The sequence below is a fragment of the Etheostoma cragini genome, chromosome 7, assembly GCF_013103735.1.
Source record: "Etheostoma cragini isolate CJK2018 chromosome 7, CSU_Ecrag_1.0, whole genome shotgun sequence".
NCBI lineage: Eukaryota > Metazoa > Chordata > Actinopteri > Perciformes > Percidae > Etheostoma > Etheostoma cragini.
Genome location: NC_048413.1, coordinates 18,932,105 through 18,955,610, shown reverse-complemented (window position 1 = coordinate 18,955,610; position 23,506 = coordinate 18,932,105). Strand labels below are relative to the sequence as shown.

General features: G+C 38.6%; 1 protein-coding gene and 1 long non-coding RNA gene across 7 annotated transcripts in view; one reads left to right on the top strand and one right to left on the bottom strand.

Moving 5' to 3' along the window:
• The window catches only part of espn (espin), a 45,750-nt gene that overhangs the window by 17,442 nt on the left and 4,802 nt on the right, over positions 1-23,506 (bottom strand). For 3 of the 6 annotated variants that reach the window (XM_034876127.1, XM_034876129.1, XM_034876131.1), the window contains exons 3-10: positions 15,293-15,479; positions 14,806-14,988; positions 13,031-13,162; positions 11,103-11,358; positions 10,326-10,609; positions 5,505-5,666; positions 2,707-2,941; positions 1,638-1,673 (exon numbers count right to left, since the gene is read on the bottom strand). In XM_034876127.1, the coding sequence (XP_034732018.1) occupies positions 1,638-1,673; positions 2,707-2,941; positions 5,505-5,666; positions 10,326-10,609; positions 11,103-11,358; positions 13,031-13,162; positions 14,806-14,988; positions 15,293-15,479 (1,475 nt within the window). The remainder of the gene's footprint in view (positions 1-1,637; positions 1,674-2,706; positions 2,942-5,504; positions 5,667-10,325; positions 10,610-11,102; positions 11,359-13,030; positions 13,163-14,805; positions 14,989-15,292; positions 15,480-23,506) is intronic. The other 3 variants (XM_034876130.1, XM_034876132.1, XM_034876128.1) reach the window with 2 other exon arrangements.
• The window catches only part of LOC117947354, an 18,341-nt gene continuing 3,059 nt past the window's right edge, over positions 8,225-23,506 (top strand). The window contains exon 1 of the long non-coding RNA XR_004657215.1: positions 8,225-8,238. This is a non-coding gene — a long non-coding RNA (uncharacterized LOC117947354). The remainder of the gene's footprint in view (positions 8,239-23,506) is intronic.

Here is a 23,506-nt window from a genome sequence, read left to right as displayed (position 1 = left end):
AAAAGTCAAAATATTACACTAGGCTAAAGTTGCGGTACTTGTAGCTATTTGAATACATTGTAGTATTTGTGCGTCAGAGGTTGTGTGTAGCTAATTTCTGTTTAGGCTTAAGGGTGTGGACTTGGCAGGTCCGCCAGGGTGAATGTAAAGGAGGGTGGAGCTGTGACAGGTAAGGAACATTTGACAAATAGCCCTCACAATAGACATCACAGGACAAAAGGTTTCAAGTCAAAGTCAAGCTGCTGCATCTGTAAATAGTTGTGCTATTTCAAAGCACTTCAGATAAAGATGGGTCCTGTGATGTAAAATTCTCTTCGTCCTGTTAATTAATAGAAAACAATAAGAAACTTCTAAAGGTCTAAAGCCACCTGGTTTGTTGCCGTCACAATGAGCATCTGAGCTGTAAACTCATCTTGAGATCTCAGAAGTGTTGGCGGCTTTCATTTTATGACCACCTAACTGCTGGTTTATTACCTGATTTAAGACTTTAGAACGAATCATATTATGAAGCACACACTGTTCCTTAGCACTTCAGATAAATATGTGTCCTGTAAAATATAAAAAGTACAATCCTCTTTCCTGTGTTGATCAATAGGAAACAAAAGAGAATGTCTATCTCATTGTTGCAGCCGCATTTTCAATCCACTACCTGGTTTGTTACCATCAACACAAGGACCATTTAAGTTGTAAATGCATCTTAAGCCCTAAGATGTGTTAGTGGAGTTTAATTTTATGGCCACCTAACTGCCTGTTTATGACCTGATTTAACAATGAAGCACAAATCCCGCCATTAGTAAGCACACACTGCCTTTTAGCAGTAAGTATTTTATTGGTATCCTACCATTAGGCAGCAGGTGGGGCACAATTAGTAAGAAAATTGTATATTTTATGAACTAAACATTAAGATGCCTACATGAGGCAAGCAGTTTACTGCTTAATTGATTTATTTTGTCTATTTCTGCTTTATTAAAAATCTGTGTTGTGTATTGAGCTATGAGTTGCTTGTCAGCCAAAACACAAAGCTGAATTCATACAGTACTGTAATTGATCCTTCACGAACCTTTCTTTGAGATAATGAGCATCCTCACATGCTGTGTCCATCAAGAATCTCACCACAATTCAGCTTTAATCATCTGTTCCCTATGTGGCTGCTTTACTAATTTATAAAATTATGCTATGGGAAAAATAGTTTGGTATAATCAATATTACTTGTTCAAACCACAGTAAACACAAAAGTATTGATTTATCTTTATTGTATTGACATGAGAATAAAATTGTTAAGAATAAAAAGCTTAATTGCTAAATAAACTCGAACATTTAGTGATGGCCCACTGGAAAGATGGTCATTTTTTATGTTGTAAAAAAATGTAAGAAAAAACAGGTCAGCCACTGTTTTGAGAAATCAGACGGGTTGTTGATAAATTTTGTATCCTTACTTTGTTACCCGGTAATTATTATTTTTTTATTCACAGGGAACTTCTTAGAGTTCACTTGTCGACTATAGGGTGACACAGGTGGGGTTTATTTTATGATAAGAAGGAAAGTACAAAGGCCTATTGTGCACCCCAAATTGGATTTGTGTACAATGAGTGAACTGATTTAGTTGAAAGACTCTCTGGTTTGTGGTCCGTACTTACTCTTCATAATTCTTTGAGAGGCAGACATATCCCAACCTTGACAGAGTAGCAGTGAGGACAGACCATGGCAGGCAAAAACGGAGGAAAACAAACAAAAACAGAGAGGAAACAGTCGGAGATGGAGCCGATGAAAGAAAACAGTAAAACGATAAACAGAAATGTACATTAAGGGGTTAATTGGGAGGAAAATAAACTTGGAACAGCATTAGCATACTGTTGTTTCTTGCATGTTTTAGCCGTTGTTATTCTTAATGCTACTGCTGTTTGACATCGGAGCCCCTGTTGCATGCCCAGCCATCTTAGATCTGTTTTCCAAGTTTTTGTGATGTCATGTGTTACTTTGGAATATTTTCCTCATCTTCTCTAAGGTTCAAGTTTGGAAAGTGCTGGGCAAAATTATGTGGATTTCTTTTTCTTCTTTAAAGTGTGTTATTTGTTATATAGTTTACTTAATTGTGTATTTTGGTTTATTACTAATTAGATCTTTCTGAGGCATTCTTAGTATTACCATTTTCTGAGAAATAGTTATATGATCTGGAACAGATAGATACTTCATTCATCTCCTTGGGCAAATTTTGGATAAACTTTGACAGGGATCTGCCATTTTTTTTACGCCTAGTTAAATTCAACAACATCTCAATTTCCAAAGCTTTGTTAGGTGAAATTCTAGGACTTGTGTATTTTGGAGAAAGTCATTGGACTTTTTCCAACATTTTTTAAAGACTTATGGACTGATCAACATGTAAACTGTCAGACTGCTGAATCCAGGGCAGCCCAAGGCACTTACGGAAGTGGATGAACCAGTTTTCAGGGTAATGGTAGCCCTACATCATTAATTTATAATCTGTTATTTAGGATGCTAGGGTCAAACTCAATGTATCTTTACCAGTGAGATTACAGTGTTCCCATTAATACCAGGGGCTCTGCTTTCTATGAATAATTGTCCCATTTTATTTATATAAGCATATATTTCACCAGATTTTAGTGCCAAAACTACGTGGGAAATGGAGAGAAATAAATATTGAAAGAATGAAGAAATAGAGAGAAAAAAAAGTTAAGGGACACTCACTTCCTGATGAAGAAGATAGGCGTCGCTGGTTGGTTGAGGTGTTGCTGGCAGAGTAATTCTGGGTGGTTGGCGTCTCCGGGGGCAATGGAGGAGGCGGAGGGGGTATTGGCGTCGGATTGCTTGAGGGAAGAGGAGGCGGAGGTGGAGGTGGTGGGGGCGCAACTGATTCTTCTGTGGTGCCATTCTCTGAGCTGTGGGTGGGGCTGTCGGTAGGCTCCTCCAATAACACAGAGCCCTGTTCAGAGACAAGGGAGGGACGGAGCAGAATTATTCAGTCATACCCATTAACTTTCTCCAAGCAACCACATTGTTGTACTCTCTTAGCCAATATCTGGTTACTGACAACAGTGATGTGACAGGGGCCCATACTGTGATATTGTCTAATAAAATGTTAACACCTCTTAATCATTTCACACCTCTTAATCATTTCACAACTTTAACAACATTAACATCTTTGATAATTAAAATCCCAAAGCTTTTATGTATGCCTCCGGTAATCACTGTGATTTTGCACTACATTTGCCAGATGTCATGTGTTTACATGTATAATTAAGTTAACAAATCATTAAGACATTAAACAATTAACACCTGCTTCTTTAAAATACCTTTTTGACTAAAGAAAAATAAACCCAAATTAAAGTGTTAATTTACTACTTCAAACTTTTCAATTAAACAGGTAACGGTGACTGAATTTGTTTTCCCTGCTTTCATAGGCATGCCAGTTAAAACTCCTACTGAGCTAAGGGAGCACTACATTCTTTCATGAAGACTGTTGACCGTGACAGATGTATGCAGACCCTATTAGTTGTGTCCTCCCTCCGCCTCATGCCATAATCAACTCATGAAGACATAATACCCTATTGCTAATAACAGAGCTAATATGACCTAATCTCTAGGGGAAACACTGAGGGAAACAGTGGGAAGATGCCATCTGTCACTGCAAGTGATAGTGCTTTAACCCCCATGCCCTGCGCCCCCCAGCTTGCACGTGCCTGACTCTCTGAAAGCGTGCCATTACTCTTTTGGAAGCAAGTTAATTGACCGTGACATTTAACTCGACCCGCCCCTCCTTAGTTCTCCAGACGCGTGCTCATCATTGTTGTCCCCTATACTTTTCAAACCCCCCAGAGAGTTGGGGAGGGGAGCAAGGGAGAGAGTGGGGCTCCAGATGGTTCTTGGCAGCACGTGCCGTTGCTCCTGTTGATTGGCTGCCCATCTGCTAGGGTGCCTCTGAGACCAGGAGAGGCCCCACGGAGCCTTTAATTGGCTCAATGTGGATTGTACCCTGTGTCACCCAGAAAGCCCCCACTACTGATACTCATGAGATTATAAGAACACCTCTCCAGGGACTTTGATGAGATTCTAACAGACTCTATTCATTGAGCTGCCTGTGCAGATATGTGGCAACAGATGGTTTGTGAGGTTTCCGTTTGTATGGCTATTTGAACCAAAACAGCCAAAATAATCAGCAATACATTAGTTGTTTAGAAACCTTATAATTTTTTTTATTATTATTATATATTGATACAAATAAAAATGACAAGGTGTAATTATATTTTACATATTTTGAAGTTTGAATCAAAGGATATACTAGAAAATACAGCCTTACAGGAAACCTGAATGTCAGGGTTAAAATAACATTTTGTATTTTTTTTTTTTTTTTTTACAAAATACAAACCTACAACTCACAACATGAACAAATACCTTATACATTTTCAAACTAATTTGTTTAACGTGATCTTAAAGACTTGTTTTTAGAGTAACCACCTTAAAAGATAAAATAACGAGCATGCAATAATACCAATACTAACAAATCCAAAGGATATCACAAGCTGTCACTAAAACAAGCTAACTTTGAAAAAATTGAAGTGAAAATACAACATTTATTGATATTGATCCCTTGTCATTGGTGACTTAATGTAAGTGATCTCTTGTCTGCAATTGTCCTGAGTTTGTTTCTATTGTATCTTATTGAACAGTTTACACAACAGGGTGGAGACTCGAGGCAATGGAAATGAGGGAGAAGTTTGCATCAGGTGGCAAACAAAAGCCGAGGTAACCTGCTGTGTGGTGTAATGCACAGGCAAATAGTGCAGTCACTGCGGTAACCTAATGCCACAGCATCAATCAGCTAAACCTCACCCTGACCTTATAAGGAGCCCACACAACCCCAAACAGTACAACCAGTGCACAGTATTTTAACCTTTTACAAACCCTATACCAGTATCCATTAGAGTTACAGCCAATATACTAATTGTTAGTCAATTTTACAAACACTATAGCAGTGCATGCTAAAGTACATTCCAATCCATGTTATAATTGATCTTTAAAAAGTCTTTACAATATCAAGCCTTGTGTGAAATGAGCAGCTGCCCTGATGAACAAACAAATCTGTACCTTATCAAAAGGACATGACAATTAGGTTTGTTAGGTAAACTAAATTGAAAAGATTATTTCCTAGTGGAGGTCCGATGACTGGCAGAAAACGGTGTAAATCATCACCAAAATGATAAAATAAAAATGTATTAGTATAATAAAACGTCAATTAAAATGCAGCAAATGTCCTATTAAAAGTAAGTAATGCAGTCTCAACATGTCTTTTCATTAACCACCATGAGAAATATAACAAACCAGTTACCATTTACAACTTTTAAAGAAGGGTGGCATTTTCTTTTCAGTCCTCAGGTCAGTGCTTGTTGGTTAATGGTAATGAGGGTGGACACAGAAAAATATAGACCCTTTGTTGTGGTAACCTTTCCACACATATTAATGTCATAAACATCAGAGATGTGGCTTACCTCCTCGTTGGGTGCCATGCCTTTGCTCCCTCGGGGCTCGGCTGTGTCGCTGCCCAGGGCCTTGTAGTAGTCCCCAGTGCTGGGCTGCTTGCTGAAGCTCCTTGACCTCCTGTTTGAATCCACACGCCGCAGTTTGTTGTGGTTTTCTCCAGGAGTCAGTTGCTTAACAGATGACAAAATCAGTGAGAAGAATGTTTGGTTTAACCTAATCATTAGCTTTTAGTTTTTCAAATCAAGTTTTTATTAGCCCAGATATGATAAATTAAACTTTAGCCCATTTAGACATGAATGTCTGTTAATCGATTAGTTGATTGGTGTTTTGATATCAACCAAACATTCCCTAGTTTAAACTCCTTAAATGTTAAAAAATGTTATATGATAAACTGAATATATTTTGGGTTTTCAACTGTTATTTGGATAAGACATCACCTTCTTTACATACAAAATAAATAGATAAAATAGTCAAAACAATCGGCAAATTAATCAGTACTGAAAATAATCCTTATTTGCAGCCCAAAGTGAAATTAGCTACAAAAGACAAGGTAGTACATTTCATTACAGGAAATGGGAGATGAAATAGGGTATTTGGAGGATTTATTTTGCAAAACATAGTAGTTACATTTTGTATAGTAATACAATTTATCTTGTATTCATTCCTAAAAAAGAAAAGTCAAAGAAATTAAACCGGAGGAAAATGATGATTATAATTGCAAACCAGTGGTGGAAGAAGTAAACAGATCCTTTACTTAAGTTAAAGTACTAATACCACGCTGTAAAAATATCTGTTACCACTGGGAAAATGTACTTAAAGTATTAAAATTAAAAGTAAACATCCTCACATTTTACAAACTGAAAACAATCTAAACAGTTCTGTGTTTAATCAGCTACTCATCTCTGTTGTTTTTGTAGGCCCTTATTTTGTTAATAATAGAACATTGTATTTTATTAACTTCATGTGTTTTGTGTGGAAAAATCCTAATGTGTAAAGTAACTAGAAACTAAAGCTGTCAGATTAATGTAGTGGAGTAAAAAACACAATATTTGTCTCTGAAATGTGATGGAGTAGAAGTAGAAAGTGGCATGGAAAGAAAACACTCAAAGTACAAGTACCTCAAATTTGTAGTTACATAAATTACTTGAGTAAATGTACTTAGTTACATTCCATCGCCATTCATCTTTGGTTGACAAACCGATTACTTTTAGTATTACTGGGTGGTCAATGGCAGGACGTGGTTTTATTATGGTTAAACCATGCTATATCATGTGTGGGTCAACACACTGTAGGACATACTTAGTAGCTTTTGTTCCCAGATTAGCCCTCTCGTGTGACCAAAGCAATGTTATTTGAATAACATAAAGCTTTAGTTCAGTTCTAGTAAAACATTAGCAGTTTTTCTTGTAGACTGCAGGGACACAGAACATAAGAGTTCACATGCGGCTTTTGCACCAATGTAAGAAAGATACTTCTGTCCAGAGAACACATGTCAGATATCACTTAATTTGGCCCTTTTAAATGAGCACTCATTTTCTGCTCTAACAGAGCAGAGATCTCACACAACTGGACCTGTAAAGGCAGGATATCAAACTCATGTCAGTCTGAGAGTTTTAACTGTATTCTACTCTGAGAATAGATGTGTGAGACTGTATGTAACCAGGCATTAGCAGTAGATAAGCTCACCTTGCATTTTGATGACCTAATAACTAACATGAAGAAGCCTTCAGGTCTAGCCGTGGCTACATTTTCATAATGCAAAAAGCCTTTCATTTGCATGTAGTACTTGGCTAAACATTTTTTTCATTACATCTTTATATAGGCATTACTTTTTTCCAACAGTGTGGAATGGTGTGCAAATATGAAAGCAGCAGCCCCTTTTCACTTGATATTTTTTCAAGAATCAACATTGGAAGTTAATTACAATCATTACCTAGTATCATAGTAAAAATAGTTACTTTGCCTTTCAAATCCAGGGATCAGCATTAGACTTGCATTAATTTACATTTTAATGCTTACCGACACCATGACCTCTCACAAATTCCAGACATCGACCTCAGACGTCAAGCAGATGTTGATTGTTAACGTAAGCGAAAATAATAGATGGCTGACCACTGACCTCTCCTCAATTGTGGTGTCATGTTCTGAGTTCTTATAAGACTGTTTAGTGTTGTTGACTCATGTCTGCTGTCAAAGAAATGGTGCCTGAGCACTCATCAGCTGGGAGGGTAATGTGAGCAGGGGAGCACTCCAGATGGTTTGATTGTCATCCTCCAGGGACATGGGTCAACAAAAGCAAATGTACAAAGCATTTTAGCTGCCCTCCTCCCTTCCCTCACAGACATACGAACACAGCCAGTCTGCCTTTCTCCCCATTATACGGATCGGTCTTTCAGCAACAAGTCATTGTCAATATATATATTTCCTTTTTTTTGTATGCATTATCAAAGGTTGTTTAGCCTCGCTGTGGTTTGAAATGGTTCACCACATCTACATGTAGTATGCAAAAGTCTCAGATAATGAAAGGTCATACACAATTAGGCTGTTGGTGCCATTTTAAAATGATTAAAACGTTTGCACACAAAGGAAAGTACAGCACATTCATTGTTCAACCATAGAGCAGCTCAAACAGCTACAGCACCTGGAGATTTGCCAAAATACACAAAGCAACTCATAATACATTTTCTGTATCTGCAGCACAAACTTCTACATGACATCACTTCTGCCTGGTGAAAAACAAAGGTCTCTTACTCCTCTGATAAGCTTACCTTAGCGCAACGAGTTCTCTCCTGCAACTCTCCCACAGTCTGGATAGAGCCTCACCCACAAATGTCAGCGGAGCACAGAGAGTACCTGTCACCAAATCCAGAGTGTCACCTCCTATCTGCTCAGTGCTGTGCCTGTCACTCTACCTGCCCGGTCACTTTACCCAGAAGCTTCATCAATAACCTATCAGGCCGACCACAGCAGTGGCAATGATGTCACCAAAAGCCCACAGACCAACCACTCCCCGACCCTGCCCCAGTGCCTCTTTTGCAAAACACAAAGACCCAGGTGCTGCCCTCACCATGGCTGACTGCAATCAAATCTATCAGGCTTTAGGATTATTAGGATACTGTAGCATTCACTGCCCTGAATTATCAGGAAAATAGCTTAATCGCAGATGCGATCTCAAAGTCCAAGTTTTATGAAGGGACTTGAAATACAAAACATGAGAGGCAAAGCAGGCATTTGTTTGGCTGCTTCACACAAAACATTTGACTTCAGTCAAGGCAAATGCAGACAAATGAGGAAAAGAAGCCGCACCAAAGAAGCCTATGGAGTAAAAAACTGTGAAATATAGAAGCCTGAAATTTCCTGTATTTTCAACTGGTTCAACAACATTTGTAGTAATATCTTTTCTACACACCAACAGTCTACATGTTGCTAGATTGGTCCATCTGATCAGCTGTATCCCTGGATGAAGTTACTGTTCCCTGTCACTACAGCGCCCAAGGTAGATTGTTTCCCCAATGTATATGGTAGACACTGATCTGTGAACTGAAGTGTGTGTGTGTGTGTGTGTGTTTGGTGTGTGTGCTTGCGCACACGCAATGTGCATGCATGTGATCTGAGCACTGGCTTTTGTTAAATTGTTAATTAGGACGAGGCCCATGCTGGTCACCTAGGTACAGAGAGGTTAGGGGGTGGCACTAATTAAAAACCCTCCCCCATATGGCTGATGGCGTATGCGTGCACACACAAACACACACAGAGCTTACCCTGGAGACAAGACACTATTGCTACCTGTGTGGACATTATAACAGCAACTGACAAACAACTAACTGCATAGCAGATCTAACCACATAGCCTCTGTCTGAGCAAATTTTTTTTAATATATATATATATGTATATATATATATATCTATCTCAGCTGGTTCTGCTGCTCCCTGACTTAAGATAAAACAAAATTGCACTCACAACCTTTTAATCAGGCTGATCTCGAGATGTTGCTACAAAACATTATGCAACAAGAAAAGATAATTTCAAACACTATTTTGCTTCTGTTATACTTGCAGAAAATAAATACTAAAACAATGATTATTTGAAAAATATGCAACTTTGTTTATTGGATTGGACAGAGACTTTCCTCACTGGAACTTATGGCAACAACAAGGAGATACATTTTTCATGAGGTTAAAGTGATCTCCTGAATTGGTTATTTGTTATAATTACAACCCAACTTCAAAAACGTCACAACCAGTTTTGATGTACTTCACAGCACTGAACCACCAAAAGCAGCACTGAAACTAATGCTGAAGCCAATTATAATTGCTGCTCCTTGTCTGTTTTTTAAAGCACTTATGAGTGATCTGTAGCCAGATTAATTAGTGGAATTAAGACCAAACCAATCACAACAACCATTGTGTTTGTCAAGCATGCCACGGTAATGAGCATCTTTTGTTAGCCTTGTTAGCCATGCCAACACAATAACATCATTGTAGGCACCCAGACAAGGCACATTGTTACACAAGAGCAATAGCCCAACTGGAGCAATAGTCCAACTGATGAGACACAAGGGAAAATTGTAGCTAATGATCAATTTATCCAAAACACCCTGATGCTTCTGCTCTTTTAGGATTTTTATCACTTATGTCACATGACACTTTACTAACTAATTCTGCACAATAAAACTGTTTGATGGGCAAGTACAAACTAAGATCTAATTAAACATGTAATTGTCAGGAGATTTCCTTCTAGATTAAGAAATATTTGCACAGCTCTGAGGCTCGACTTAAAACTGCTTAAACATTTGAGCTCAAGCAGGCACTTGCTGCCTTAGTCTTTACCTCTGTCTTGCCGGTGTTGCTGTCCACGTGTCGTAAATTGCTTTTCACCTTCAAGAACTCAGCTGATGTCGGCTCCTGAGGGTGCTGTGGTGCTGGGAAGCTCGGGGGTGGAGGGAGCACTGGTGGAGACTGTGGAGGAGGCGGGGGTGGATAGGTTGGTGGTGGTGGGGGCTTGGAGTCTGCATCCGCAGGTATCTCATTCTTCTTGGGTATGTCAGAGCCAATGTCTGGGTTTAGCAAGTCCATATACGCCTGCATGTCTGAAATGGCTGACTCTGATGCACCTGTAACAAAGACATGGTTCAATTAACAAAACAAAGCATTAAGAAACCCTCTCAACATTTACTCTGCTTGCTTATCTTAATACTAGTAAACATGAATGAGAAACATGAGTTACTCTAATATCAGTCCAGCCCATCCAAAACAAACTTAACTGCACACAGACCACTAGGGTGCAGCACCAGTGTACCATGCACCTATGACATATATCAAAAGGAGGCGAACTGCTGCATGTCAGCTTCTCTTCAGTAAACAAGTGAGGGTTCCCAATTGCTAAGATGCTACATTTGGCATGTACAAGTAACAGCAGTCGAGAATGTATGGCTAAATGACTAAAGACTGCAAGCCTGTCTCACCTACAGTAACCTTCTGATTATTAGCTGGTAAAAATACATTTCACTGTTGAGCTAGTCATCCTTTGTTGTATTATATTCTAGTCACATTGTTGGTTCACCTTATAAAAAGAAAATTCTAATTTTTACTTCATGCGTTGCAGACCTGTCTGTGAGACTGAGTTCAGCTGAGCGGGCAGGCCTCGTGCCACTGTTAAACTGTTCCTCTTCTCGCCAGTGCTGGACTGGCTGGAGTTGGCTGAGTCATAGTTGGACAGGGAGCTTGATGGTGAACTGATGTCAAAGTGTGCAGCCTGGTTGGCAGGGGGCATGGTGGTGTTTGGGGACGAGAGGCCCGAGTCCGGCTGCTTGTATTCGAGGTCCATTGAGGGGTCCCGAGACAAAACACGGTGCTCCACACTCTATCAGAGGAGGAACTTCATTAATACAAGCATTAATATATTGGTTTGTTGAACTGCCCAAGGTGTGGTTATGATTTCCACAGAAGTAAAAACAACAAAACCATGAATTTATTAATTCTTTCTTAAGTAATTGGTAATTAATAAAACATGTCTGGTAAATTTAATTTAGATTCAAAACGATACAGCGTCATTACACAATGGATACATTCATCAGTTCTTAAATCTCACTTCCTCTCATTCCCTGATGCTTAACATGAGGAGAACAGCATTATGAGTTTAATTACTGCACACTAATGAAACTTCTCACAGCTGATCAAAAAAGCTCTGGGCCCGCTGCTTTTCCCACAGCGCAGGATTCAGTTGCCTGCATGTCCCTAATGGAAAGAGTACAAGAGGGAGGAAATATGTTTCCCACACACCAAAGAGAGTTCAGTGTGGAGGAGTTAATATTCCTCTGGCCGCTTGGGGAGACCAGTGGGTTGAAGCTGTGGAGTCCGCTGTTAATCAAATGTTAATAGCTCTGCTAATTAGCAGAGAAAAACATGTTGGCGCAGAGACGGTCTTCTGTTTTCCAAGGTTGCAATTTGGCTCTGGGGGACCAACTATGGAAGAATTTGAGTTTTTAATTATCATTAGAATATAAAAAATCTGATGTTTGACTAATACAACACAGAATTTGGACCATAGTTTGGTTGTGGAAGATGTAATCACTACAGTAGACATAACTCATTATTTCATGCAGAGCTGGACTGAAGTGAAAGTTGGGTTTTGGTGCTGTTTATTGAACAAACAAGGCTACAGTTCACATGCCATGCTTCACGAATGTTCTCTGCCTTGAACAAATGCTGTATGTTTTTTTGTTTTGAGTTCCCATTTCACCAATTAGTTTTCCAAAATACAAATTGATAAGACATATGTCCCCAAGTTAGACAAGAACCTAACCTAGAAGCAGTGTCTGAGACATTCAACAAAAAGGGAAGCACCAAAAACTGTGGTTCCAAATCTTGAAGACTATTTATGACCATGTCACCCGGTTATGTCGCTAGTGTGGGCGTAAATTACAAACTATCTGCACACAGATAGTTATGAACAGTTCAACCAAAGTGACTTTGCTTTTTCGATAGTTTCAATTGGATATTTGGCTTTACAAAGATGAAAAAATCCAGATATAGCAAAAACAGTGGAGGAAAAAAATAAACATATATTTTTTTCTTCTTTTCTGTAGCTCTTTAATCATCTTGTAACCCCCTCAGATTTGTCCAGCGCAACATTTGGGGTCCCAGCCAATAGGTTGGGAACCACTGACCTGAAGGGCTGCAGTTGGTGTTAAAGAGCAAGTAGCACATCTTTCAGTCAAGTTAAAGGAAAATCCAATCAGTAGAGTTTGAGATATTGTTTATTATGTAAAAATCAATTAAATGTTGTATTGTTGTTAATGTGAATATTATTAGATATAAAATCAAAGTATTTTAAGGGGCAGCCGATGATTTAATCAAGATAGACTAAACTATCTACACCTAATGTTTCTTTTTACTTAATGTTTATTTCTTAGATGGGATGTAAAGTTTGTATAAATTAACATACTTTGATCCTCACTGATAATATCCTGTTAGGTCTGGCCCCGTCCAAAGGGAAGGTAGAGTTGGTCAGAATGCACAGCTGTTTCTCTTACCATGTTCTCCACAGTGCGCAGATACTTGGCACACTGGGAGTGGCCGTTGTATTCAGCCAGGTCTGCTGCTGTGAATCCATCCTGGTCCCTGATGCCCAAGTCCACACCATTGACCACAAGGATCTGACAGCACTGGAGAGTGACATGATAGAAACGTAGAAGGTGGTAAAAGTCAGAAATGACAAAAGAAAAGATAAAATGTTGCTAAAATCCGTAATAGTAAATCTAACTTGCACAAGAACTTGCCAAATGATTAGCTCTGGGGAAAAGTTAAAAGCATTGGGTGAATAATTACACAACTTAGATGTAGACCACAGTGTTGACATAAATTCTAGTTTTTGCAAATTTATACTACAATACAGAACTTTACCAAGTATACAAGAGAAAAATATTGTAAAACTATTTGTTATATTTACATTTATTAAAATAAAAATATCCAAAAGTACATTTGAATTAGTTATAAGATCCTCACTAGGTGGATGCAGAATATGACCTGATTAGTAATTGACAATCTATTTCACGGACATATGTACACAGTGTTGCTCATAAATAATATAATCACTGATCTAGATAACAGGACATGAAATATGCTTCATATAATCTGAACACTTAATGTAGGGTTGATATGCTTTGTTTCTAAATGATGGGGGAAACTTTCCACTTCTTTGTTAATACAAAGCAATTCTGGTAATCAAAATACACTTTGAATAGTTTAAAGCATCTGTTTGGAAACCTCCCTGTCAAGTGCCAAGTGGAAGCCAGACTAAGCTGCTTGTTCTCAGAGAAAGCTTTGTGTTGCCATATTGACTCATGTCTGTTAGCTTCTTAATAATGTTCTCTCTTGCCAAAATGCCAAAACTTGGGCAAGCACCCTGTATTTCAAAGTTTTGATCAGTATCCTTTGAGTTCAATTTCAAACCCTTCTTATGCAGTGCTAATAACAATGTGCAAAAAATGCAAATCTCTCCATGTTTAATACATCAAGCTTGTGCTGAAAAAGCAGACTGACCAGACTTGACATGACAAAAGGTTAGTCAAAGTATATGGTCGGAGCGGTGGTAAAACCATAAGTTGGAGGCCATTCATTCAAAACGGATGGTTACATGTGAGACTTGGTATGGATATGTGAGCAGCGATAATCATAATGCTCCTACATGAATATATGAATATTATATATTATAATATTTTCAGTAATATAACTTAAAGGTCAAACTAATATATAGACTCATTACATGTAAAGCGAGCTCTTTCAAGCCTTTATTTTCCATAGCTTTGATTATGGCTTACAGCTTATGAAAACCCCAAATTCAAAAAAAGAACAATGCAGAAGAGCTGAATGCCGCCACGGAAGCATCCTGGTCTTCCATAACACCTCAGCAGTGCTACAGGCTGATAACATCCATGCCAAGCCGCATTGAGGCAGTAATTCAGGCAAAAGGGGCCCAAACAAAGTACTGAGTGCATTTGCATTATTATACTTTTCAAAGGTCCAACATTTCTGTATTTAAAATCCATTTCTTTTCTTTTTTTTGATTTCAAGTAATGTTAACATTTTCTGAGATTTTGGGGTTTTCATAAGCTGTGGGCCATAATCATCAAAATTATAACAAATAAAAGCTTGAAATATATCCCTTTGCATGTTATGAATCTAAATAATATTTAATTTCACCTTTTATGTAGAATTACTGAAATAAATTAACTATTGCACAATATTCTAATTGTTTGAGTTTCACCTGTATAGAGCACTATAGAAGGAAAAAACTAACAAAACATACCTCCAGTTCACCGTTCTCTGCAGCGTCGTGAAGCGGGCTCCCTCCCCAGTTGTCAGTGACAATCTCTCCGCCGTGCAGCAGCAGCCAGCTTAGCACCTTTGCATGGCCACGACTGGCTGCAAAGTGCATGGCCGTGGCGCCGTCACTGTCCCTGTCTGTCAGGCCGATCTCTATGCAGTTCATCTAAAGGAGGAAGCATAATGATATGAGTTATTCTCATCTCATCAAGTAATCTTCTAAAACATTAGGAATTAATGAAAGCTGCTTTTGGGGGAAAGGGTATAACAACTTTGCCTTCACAGTTCAATAAAAACATAGTCAGGACACATTTTTTAAACATGATGCATGATGCAAGAAAGTTCTTCTGGTGTTAATAAAGAGTCATTTTGAATATGAAACTGCATTAACTGTATTTAGAAAGGGATGTGGATCAAGGAATAAATCAACTCTATTTGTATACGATACTTGTTCTGACATCCCAACATACCAGCCAGACGATGACAGTGTTGTGGCCCATCTGGGCAGCAGCATGCAGAGGTGTCATCCCGTCATTGGCTCTGATGCTCGGATCCGCCCCACAATCCTTGACCAGGTACTGGACGACCTCCAAATGACCCTCCTGGCAGGCCAGGTAGAGCGGCGTGGCACCATTCTTAGTTTGGGAGTTGACAACGCTGTAGGAAAATAAAACTGTAACATTAAGACACATGGAGACAAAATATCTTTAATGTAAGTTGTATGTTGCAGCCTCTTTATCCATCACAAAACTGGAATGAAAGAAGAGTTATTCCCACCTGTTCTCTGCATCTATAACATCTACTGGCACACACATACTTAACATTCTGGATTTTAAAAGCAACCCATTGGAATTTGGGTTGTGTGATTGAGCTTTATGATATCCGGGTTACAAATAGTCATGACTGGATGAAGGCTTTACTGATTTAATGTCCACACACACAGTTGTCTCACATACTATTTTGTAAAGTATCTTTAGCTTTAAATACAGAAGCAAATTAAGTATGAATAAAATAAATGTTATTTGTACATATAGCATATATATATATATTTTAAATAAAATGAATGGATGTATGGATTATTTACAGCAATTTTTTTCAGGCCAAATAAACTAAAGAGAGCCTTGGTTTCAAATTACAATGCAACATTTAAATTGAATGCAAAACCATACACTGAGCAACACCAGTTTGCCTCTGTTTTTGTGCCTAGAAAGTAACATTTACTAACTTATGTCACTTAATTATTGTAGTTTGTGCTTGCTGTGAAAATTACCCATTTAATTTGTTATTCAAAAGATTCTGTTTTACCAGGCTTTGATTCTGGCTATTTTAACAATGAGACGGCTCTGCCTTGAGACCAAAACACATGATATTGTAAAGTGGACCTATGGCCAAGAAACATAGTACCAAGTTAGCATGAGATTAGCGGAGTGGCAGCCCACCATGGGCCCGTAACCAGATTACTTGTTTTTAGCAGTACCTGGTCAATCTTTATAGCAAACTGCTCAGAATGCAAACCAAATATGAATGAATACTGTTAATGGAGATTTCTAAATGTAAAAATAAATTTCTTTATTCTGTAGCTTTTACTTTTGTTTTTCCACCCAAAGTCTCAGTTTGTTGTTGGAGCAGCTGATGACAACACATCCCAGACAAGACATCTACAGACACTGCTATCAATTCATTGTTTATACTATTTCAGGGGTCTGATCACAGAAACACATTCATCCAAAAGGTTGGATGTGTCAGCGTAGTCTGAAGGACACAGGTAACTGACAGGAAAACATCCTGTCAAGATAGGGCTATTTTGAGAGCAGACAGCAGTGACGTTGAACCAAATCCCACTCTCTGATTTCCAAAGTTCCTTAGCCACGCCTCCAATGTAAAAGCCCATCCAATGCCTGTATCCCTCCTTGTCCCAGATCTATTCAGCCACAGTGAGAGGTCAGAGAGGGAATGGTTTCCCACTAAATCCCATAAGAGTACGCTTTTTTTGGACCCTGACAAATGAGCAATGAGTATCTTAAGAGGATTATGACTCCGCTGGCTTTGCCCGACTTGCTTCATGCTTAACGAAGGCGTGCCAGTGGTTAAGACCAACTGAGTAGGTAAAGAGGAGCGTAGAAGGTAAAGGAAATAAGAGGCAGGGCTTAAGTGGACGGGTTGATCTTGTAGACACAAACATGACCCTGCCAAACTTTCGTTGTAAAGAATGTGGCTCAAGGCCAAAACTCTGGTGACAAAAGACCTTGCATTAAATAACGTGTATGACAACATTTCTGGTCCAAATCTTAACGTGAAAGGTTGTATCTGCTTATGATCATTTAGGTCCTATTCTGAGTAAGAATGTGTATATCGAATTGTCAGAAATGGATATATTTGAGGCATAGCTTTGTCTCAGTTAAAACGTTAGAATAAACAATTGAAGTCTAGACGAAAACAAGCACACTTTAAATATTTCAAAAATAAGTAAGAAAGAAGTAAGTAGGGGAAGTAATCAACGGTTCTGTCATCAGGAAGTGGGCAGACCTGTTCATAATTTATAAGTGTAACCAAAGTGGACTGAGGTTCACCTGCTCACTTGGGCCTGCATAAGAGAAGTATACATTTGTCATTAATCCTAACCACAGACTTTGTGAGAATGACAAAGTTGAGTGTATTCAAGGTAAGAGCAATATGATTCTAACAAAAGCACACGCTGCCTGGCACTCTCCAAAGTTAAGAGGGTTGAACACCACTAAAGAAGTACTTTTGGAGAACAGGTGTGGATTTCAAAAAGCTCAGAAAGAGGTTAGCCTTGTGTGACGACGGAGCTAGCAAGTGGCACAAGGGTTGCTTCCTCGTCATTCACTTAGTCACTCAAAGGGAAAAAAAACACTAAAGTAGCAGACATTTGATATATATTTGTAGTTCAGCTCCTGAGTAATTTACCCCAGTAATTGTCTGTACACTGCCCCCTCCCTTCACCCCATGTACACGGTAACAAAGACAAAAGATGTCTTTATTACTAGCAGAGTAATTGATGTCACACTAATGGTCTTCTTGCCTGATGGAGGTTTGTCAGCTTCTCAGTGGTTTTCTTGTCTAAATAATGAATACTGTTGTGGGAGAATCTATGCTCTTTAACACAAGTTTGACATATTTCATCATGGAAATGTAGTGATTAAATAATCTGCAGCTCTTATCAGTATATTTTAGAGATTACTGTTAACAGGAGACTTAACTGTTAACAGGAGAGCCCAAAAGCTACACAAAGGCAACGTTAAAACACAGACAACAAACATTTCGAGACACACAGGGACATTTAATGTGGTCCCACGTCAGTAGAACAGTTCAGGGGATTAGGGTATGATTCCCACTGGTGCTACACATAATCAAAACTAGATGAAATAGCCTTGTGTTTAGCTCAATACCAATGCATATTGTCACTTCGTCTAATGAGTTCTTGAACTTGAAGGGTGCCCAGATAGCTCAGTTGGTAGAGCGGGCACCCATTTATAGAGGCTTGCTCCGTCTAAGGTTTTAACAAGTTTTGCAAGTTTAGTATGCATTCTGCAATCGTTTCCGGTGGAGCTACAGAAAAAGTGGTCTACACAGACTCACTGCGGCATATAATGATGCATTGAGGCATCCAGATGGCATAGTGCCAGACAATTTTTTTGTAGATGCTGGTGCTTTTACACACAAGGCACTAATGAGGCAATTACTGTATTCATTTGTGTCATTTGGATGAGTCAGAAAATAGGATCATAGAGGCTCTAACAAGTCCTGGGAAGAGCTGCTTTCGATTCTCATCTAAACTCAGAAAACACTGGCATTACAGCTTGCTTACAAATTCTTAAAATTACATGTTTTGTAAATGTATATTTTTATATATTTCTTTTCTACAAGTATTGCTATGGACCTACTTGTCAGTCTAAATTAAAGACATAACGTGAAAACAAAGTCTACAGTTGTAATACTGTGGGCCCTCTGTTTGAAAGCACCTCAAAATAGCACGTTACATTGTTTGTTTTTACTCAATCTGTACCAAGAAGTTATTAAGAAGATTAGTGCTGAAGAAAATCCATTTGCTGAGTGAAAAACTCTACTCACCTATTCACCCCTTATTCTCCATGTCTAAACCTAATGCTGACTGCCAACTAACAAGTCATGGCTTGATAACATTGAACCTCTTTGTGAGCTGCTACATGGACACACAATAAGCCTCTGGCTGACATTAGAGGCTCATAATAAGTTTCTTCTAATTTTATCAACACAAATTACCTTCAGAGAAGAATCAAGAGCATAGCTGTATTCTTAAAAAATACATCCATCTTAATCCTTTAACTTTCATACGGTCTTCTATTGGAACTTTATCTTTTTTTGAAGGTTAAGGAAATGAATGCTACTGAAGTATTTTTATCCTTCACTGTAAAATCCATTTAAGGCATACAGTACTCCTGCTACAACATCTGTTCTGTCAACAAGCAATGTGACAAAAGTATATGACTAAATAAGTCTCTCTCTCTCTCTCTCTCTCTCTCTCTCTCTCTCTCTATATATATATATATATATATAAAATCCTGTGAATCTACCCTTTTTAACTGCATGTGGAATTTATGGCTTGGCCAAAGATTTACACTAATTGATTACATAATCTCTCTCTCTCTCTCTCTCTCTCTCTCTCTCTCTCTCTCTCTCTCTCTCACTCACTTTCATTCATTTATTTACTCTTTTGTGTACCAATGGCTATCAGCATGGGCACAGCAGCACACGAGCTTGTTGGTTTTAGTTCCTTAGAGTGGACGGTGAAAAAGCTACCAATTCAGATGCATCTTAAAAAATCTAACAAACACTAAAATATTGGTAAACAAAGCTGCATCTGTGCTATTCCAATTGTAACACAAACAAGACTGATTGATTGCTTAATGAGGACAACATGGTAAGACCTCTACCCTGAGGCTTGTCTATACTTTACAGGGGACTTCTGACCTGGGCACAATTTTTTTTTTAAATGCGTGCAATGAACTCAGTGGATCCTACAAGCACTGGCCTTTCATGTTTAGGACTCTTTTTTTTTACCAAACCAATGAGTAGATGTGACAGTTGTAGTTTTACTTGCATTTCATTGCTTATAGTGGTTGGTCTAAATGTTGTATCAAGACATTTCAGGGAACTCTTGTAGATCATTGCATTTTCTGTCATGAAAAATTCCGATTATATAAAGATATAGATCACATGTAGTCACATATAAAATTGTTTGTACCAAGCTCTTATCCTCAAACTAGCGCACCAGCCTTCATTAGTTTGGTCAAAGCTAATTTGGAAGTATGAGGTCTTGAAATAAATGGTATATCTGAGGCTGAAATAGAAACAAAACTTAAAAGCATTTGTTTAGTGTAATGTCTTCAAAAGACTCACGTTGGGCTGGTTTACTGTTAACTACGCATTAGTAGGTTACCTCTGTGCAGTAACCCTCTGATCATGTTGTACTGTCAATAGGCTGCCAGTTACTAGTGATGATGTAACAGAGGGGGTCACGTTGTCCTTGTGATTTTTCAAGCAGAACAAATCCTGAGCCATCTAATTACCTCTTAAAACTTGCTCATACAAATTAGCATGTAATAAACCTTGAAACAAGAATGCTATCTCTCTCCTGCAAAGTTCAATTCTGAACAATACCTGAGGCGAGTGACTAGAAAGCAGCCCATCTATTCAAACCGATTTGTTTTCCTCATTATCTTATCGCTGGTTGGGTGCTACTGTGCGTCGCCGTGGAGATGGTGGTAAACAGCAACAGGGTGAGTGGTGGTGGAGAAGAGTGAATGGGGCCCAGCTATCAGGGAGCTACCATGTCCCTGGGGCTCATTAAATTTTCAGCAACTATGCACCTGTCTGGGGTGCAACCACACAATATTGGAGGTGGAGAGCACAAGGTTAGTGCCTGCAGGCTGGACAAGCTGTTCATCCTGCTCAAGTCATCAAAGTCAAAGCAGTTCAACAAACAATGCCGCTTAGCTTAAAGACCATATTTTAAATGAATTACATTTCTATTTGTTTATGCCAGCAGTTAGTGATCATTGTCGACAGCTGAAGTGGACACCTGCAGAGAGAACATCCATTAGCTCAACAGTTATCATTAAATTTTCCTTTTTTATTCTTTTATAACCAGACAGGTGTTGCTATCAATAATGCTAAACTGAAAAACCAACCAACAAGGTACCAATAGTCTTGCCTACTTAAAGTTACCCAGATGGACCTGTTCATGTAATTCACTTTAATATCACTAACATTAAAACAACTAATTCAGGTTTTAAAAGCATTAATTGTTTACCACTGTCTGTAGGGAAAAACTATCTACAGCCACACTACTGAGAAGCCACTGAGCAAGTCACTGGACCCTACCGGCACACTTCCCCATATGTGTCAGTTAAATGCATATGTATGTAGTGCTGCAATGCAGCCATGTAACAATTATCAATCACAATTGGACATATACTAGAATAATTAAGTGTCACAACATGGATCTTTTCATGAAATATGAAGAAATGTTTCTTTAGAGTAAAAAAAGGTCACACCTTCTCTCGCAGTGTTTAGTTTGTTTACTCCAGTGACTGTAAATGTGCTGACACACCAAGGAGATTGTCGGCCGTTGGTCTGACGGTGAGAATCCAATGCCGTAGTTTTTGCGTCGTATCACACAGTGTTGCAACTTGTCGACCCTCATTGGCTTTTTTCGGCAGATTTGACATGTTGTAAGATGCTGGTGAGAGGAATCCATCTGATTGGCTATTGAGCTTAATAAATATATAAGCGAACTGGTAACGAGAAGAAAAACGTTAGTGAGGAAAGCAAGAAATTGACAGATGACGCACAACTTTGTTCAACTCATTTTTTTTGCGTCCAGTGTAGCTAGCTAACTAGCCAGCGGCCGCAGCGGGCTTCTTGGTCTACCGCTTCCCCACTGCAGGGAAACGTTTTGCAGATAGAAAGGATGACAGTCCGGGAGATGGACAATCAGCTTAGCCAACTCCTGGAGTCAGAAGGGCAAATGCTGTTTTATTGTATGTATCATTTCAGTTTACATACTGTATCTAGTTTCCCTATTTTGACTGACGAATAGATCCTGCTGGCACAAAGAGTCATTTCTTCTCACACAGGTTCAGAATGTGCATGCTAGTTGGCCGTTGACTGTAGTCTTTGCTGTCTGTTCAAGTGCAACTTTTTTAACACAGGCAATGTGAAGAGACGTGAAGCTACGCTTAGTCGGCCTTCATCGCCATTAGTTCTTTGCCGTCCGCTTGGTGTCCCAGCACCTTAAGTCTTGGCCTGGTTCTAATTAACACATAATTATCCCACTCACCTACTTGGCAATGTCCGACACAAATCCCTGTGAATACTTTGACAACAATAAATTCACAGTGATCTGATGATAATGCGCTTTATAACAAAACTACAGTTCAGAATCCCGATGCTGCATATTTTCCCATATATGGTTTATGGTGACATGCCTCTGTTTTTGAAGATGTTACTTGCAAGTGACCTAGTTGCCGCTTAGAAAGTGTCTTTGGTATGGGAGGGGCGTTGTCTCTACGGGGCACTGGTGTGTCTGACACTGAACTGATTAGGGATGATATTCATCAAGGTTTACATCCATTACACGCACACACAAACTCTTCTTACTATAGCAGTTATTTGAACAAATAATCAATTTAAAAAATAGTTGGATTAATTTTAAACACTTTATTGTTCTGGTTCTTAAATGTGGGAAATTGCTGCTTTTCTTGGTCTTACATTATAATATTTATAGTAATTTGAACTGTTTGGGTTCATAACAAGATATTTAATTATTTCACTTGTGCTGTAGGGTACTGTGATAGGCATTTAATGTTTCTATTAAATAATTGATTAATTGAACAAATAATTGGCAGCCTTACATTGGACCTAATTTTGCAATTGACAATGCAGGTTGGTAACAAAAATATAAAATCACAAACACTTGTTTGATTGATGACATAGCTCCTATACAGACTTTTGTCAACTTTATAGAAATGATTATACAGTAGATGTTTTACATAAGCAGCACATGGGGCTATGGTATTTCAGTATTTTGGGAAAGTAAAACCACTAAGAGGTTTTCTTTCTAAATGGGATTTGAACACAGAGTATTTTGATTGCTTTATCAAAAAAGCAAGGGTTAGATTGCTTCTTACCAGTGCCAGCTGGTGCTGTAAATACTACCTACAGTGTGCGCCCAAAGCCAGTTTACTGACTAAAACTAATTTGTTTGTTTGTTTGAAAAGAATTAAGAGTTGACTTGTTGTGCTTTTCAAATATGGTAGATTAATTATCAATGTTGGACTACCACAGTGCCAGCAGCCTGAAAGATGAACAGTGGATCTACTGTAACCTGTTTCAGGTTCGGTTATATGGATGCTCACCATCAGAAAGTTAAAATACTGTTCTTGTTTGTTACTAAAAATTACACAGATAACATATTGTATAATTTGTGTAAAGTACTGTATATCGATGATCCCCAGCCTGCTTTTAGAGATAGTGTTCTAAACAAAGGCATCTGCTTTCCCTGCACCAAAGATCTTAAATCCTACACGTTACCAAATAAAGTCACTATTATGGCGTTTTTCCACTGCTGGTAACAGCTTGCCTCGGCTCGCCTCGGCCCGCCTCGGCTCGCCTCGGCCCAT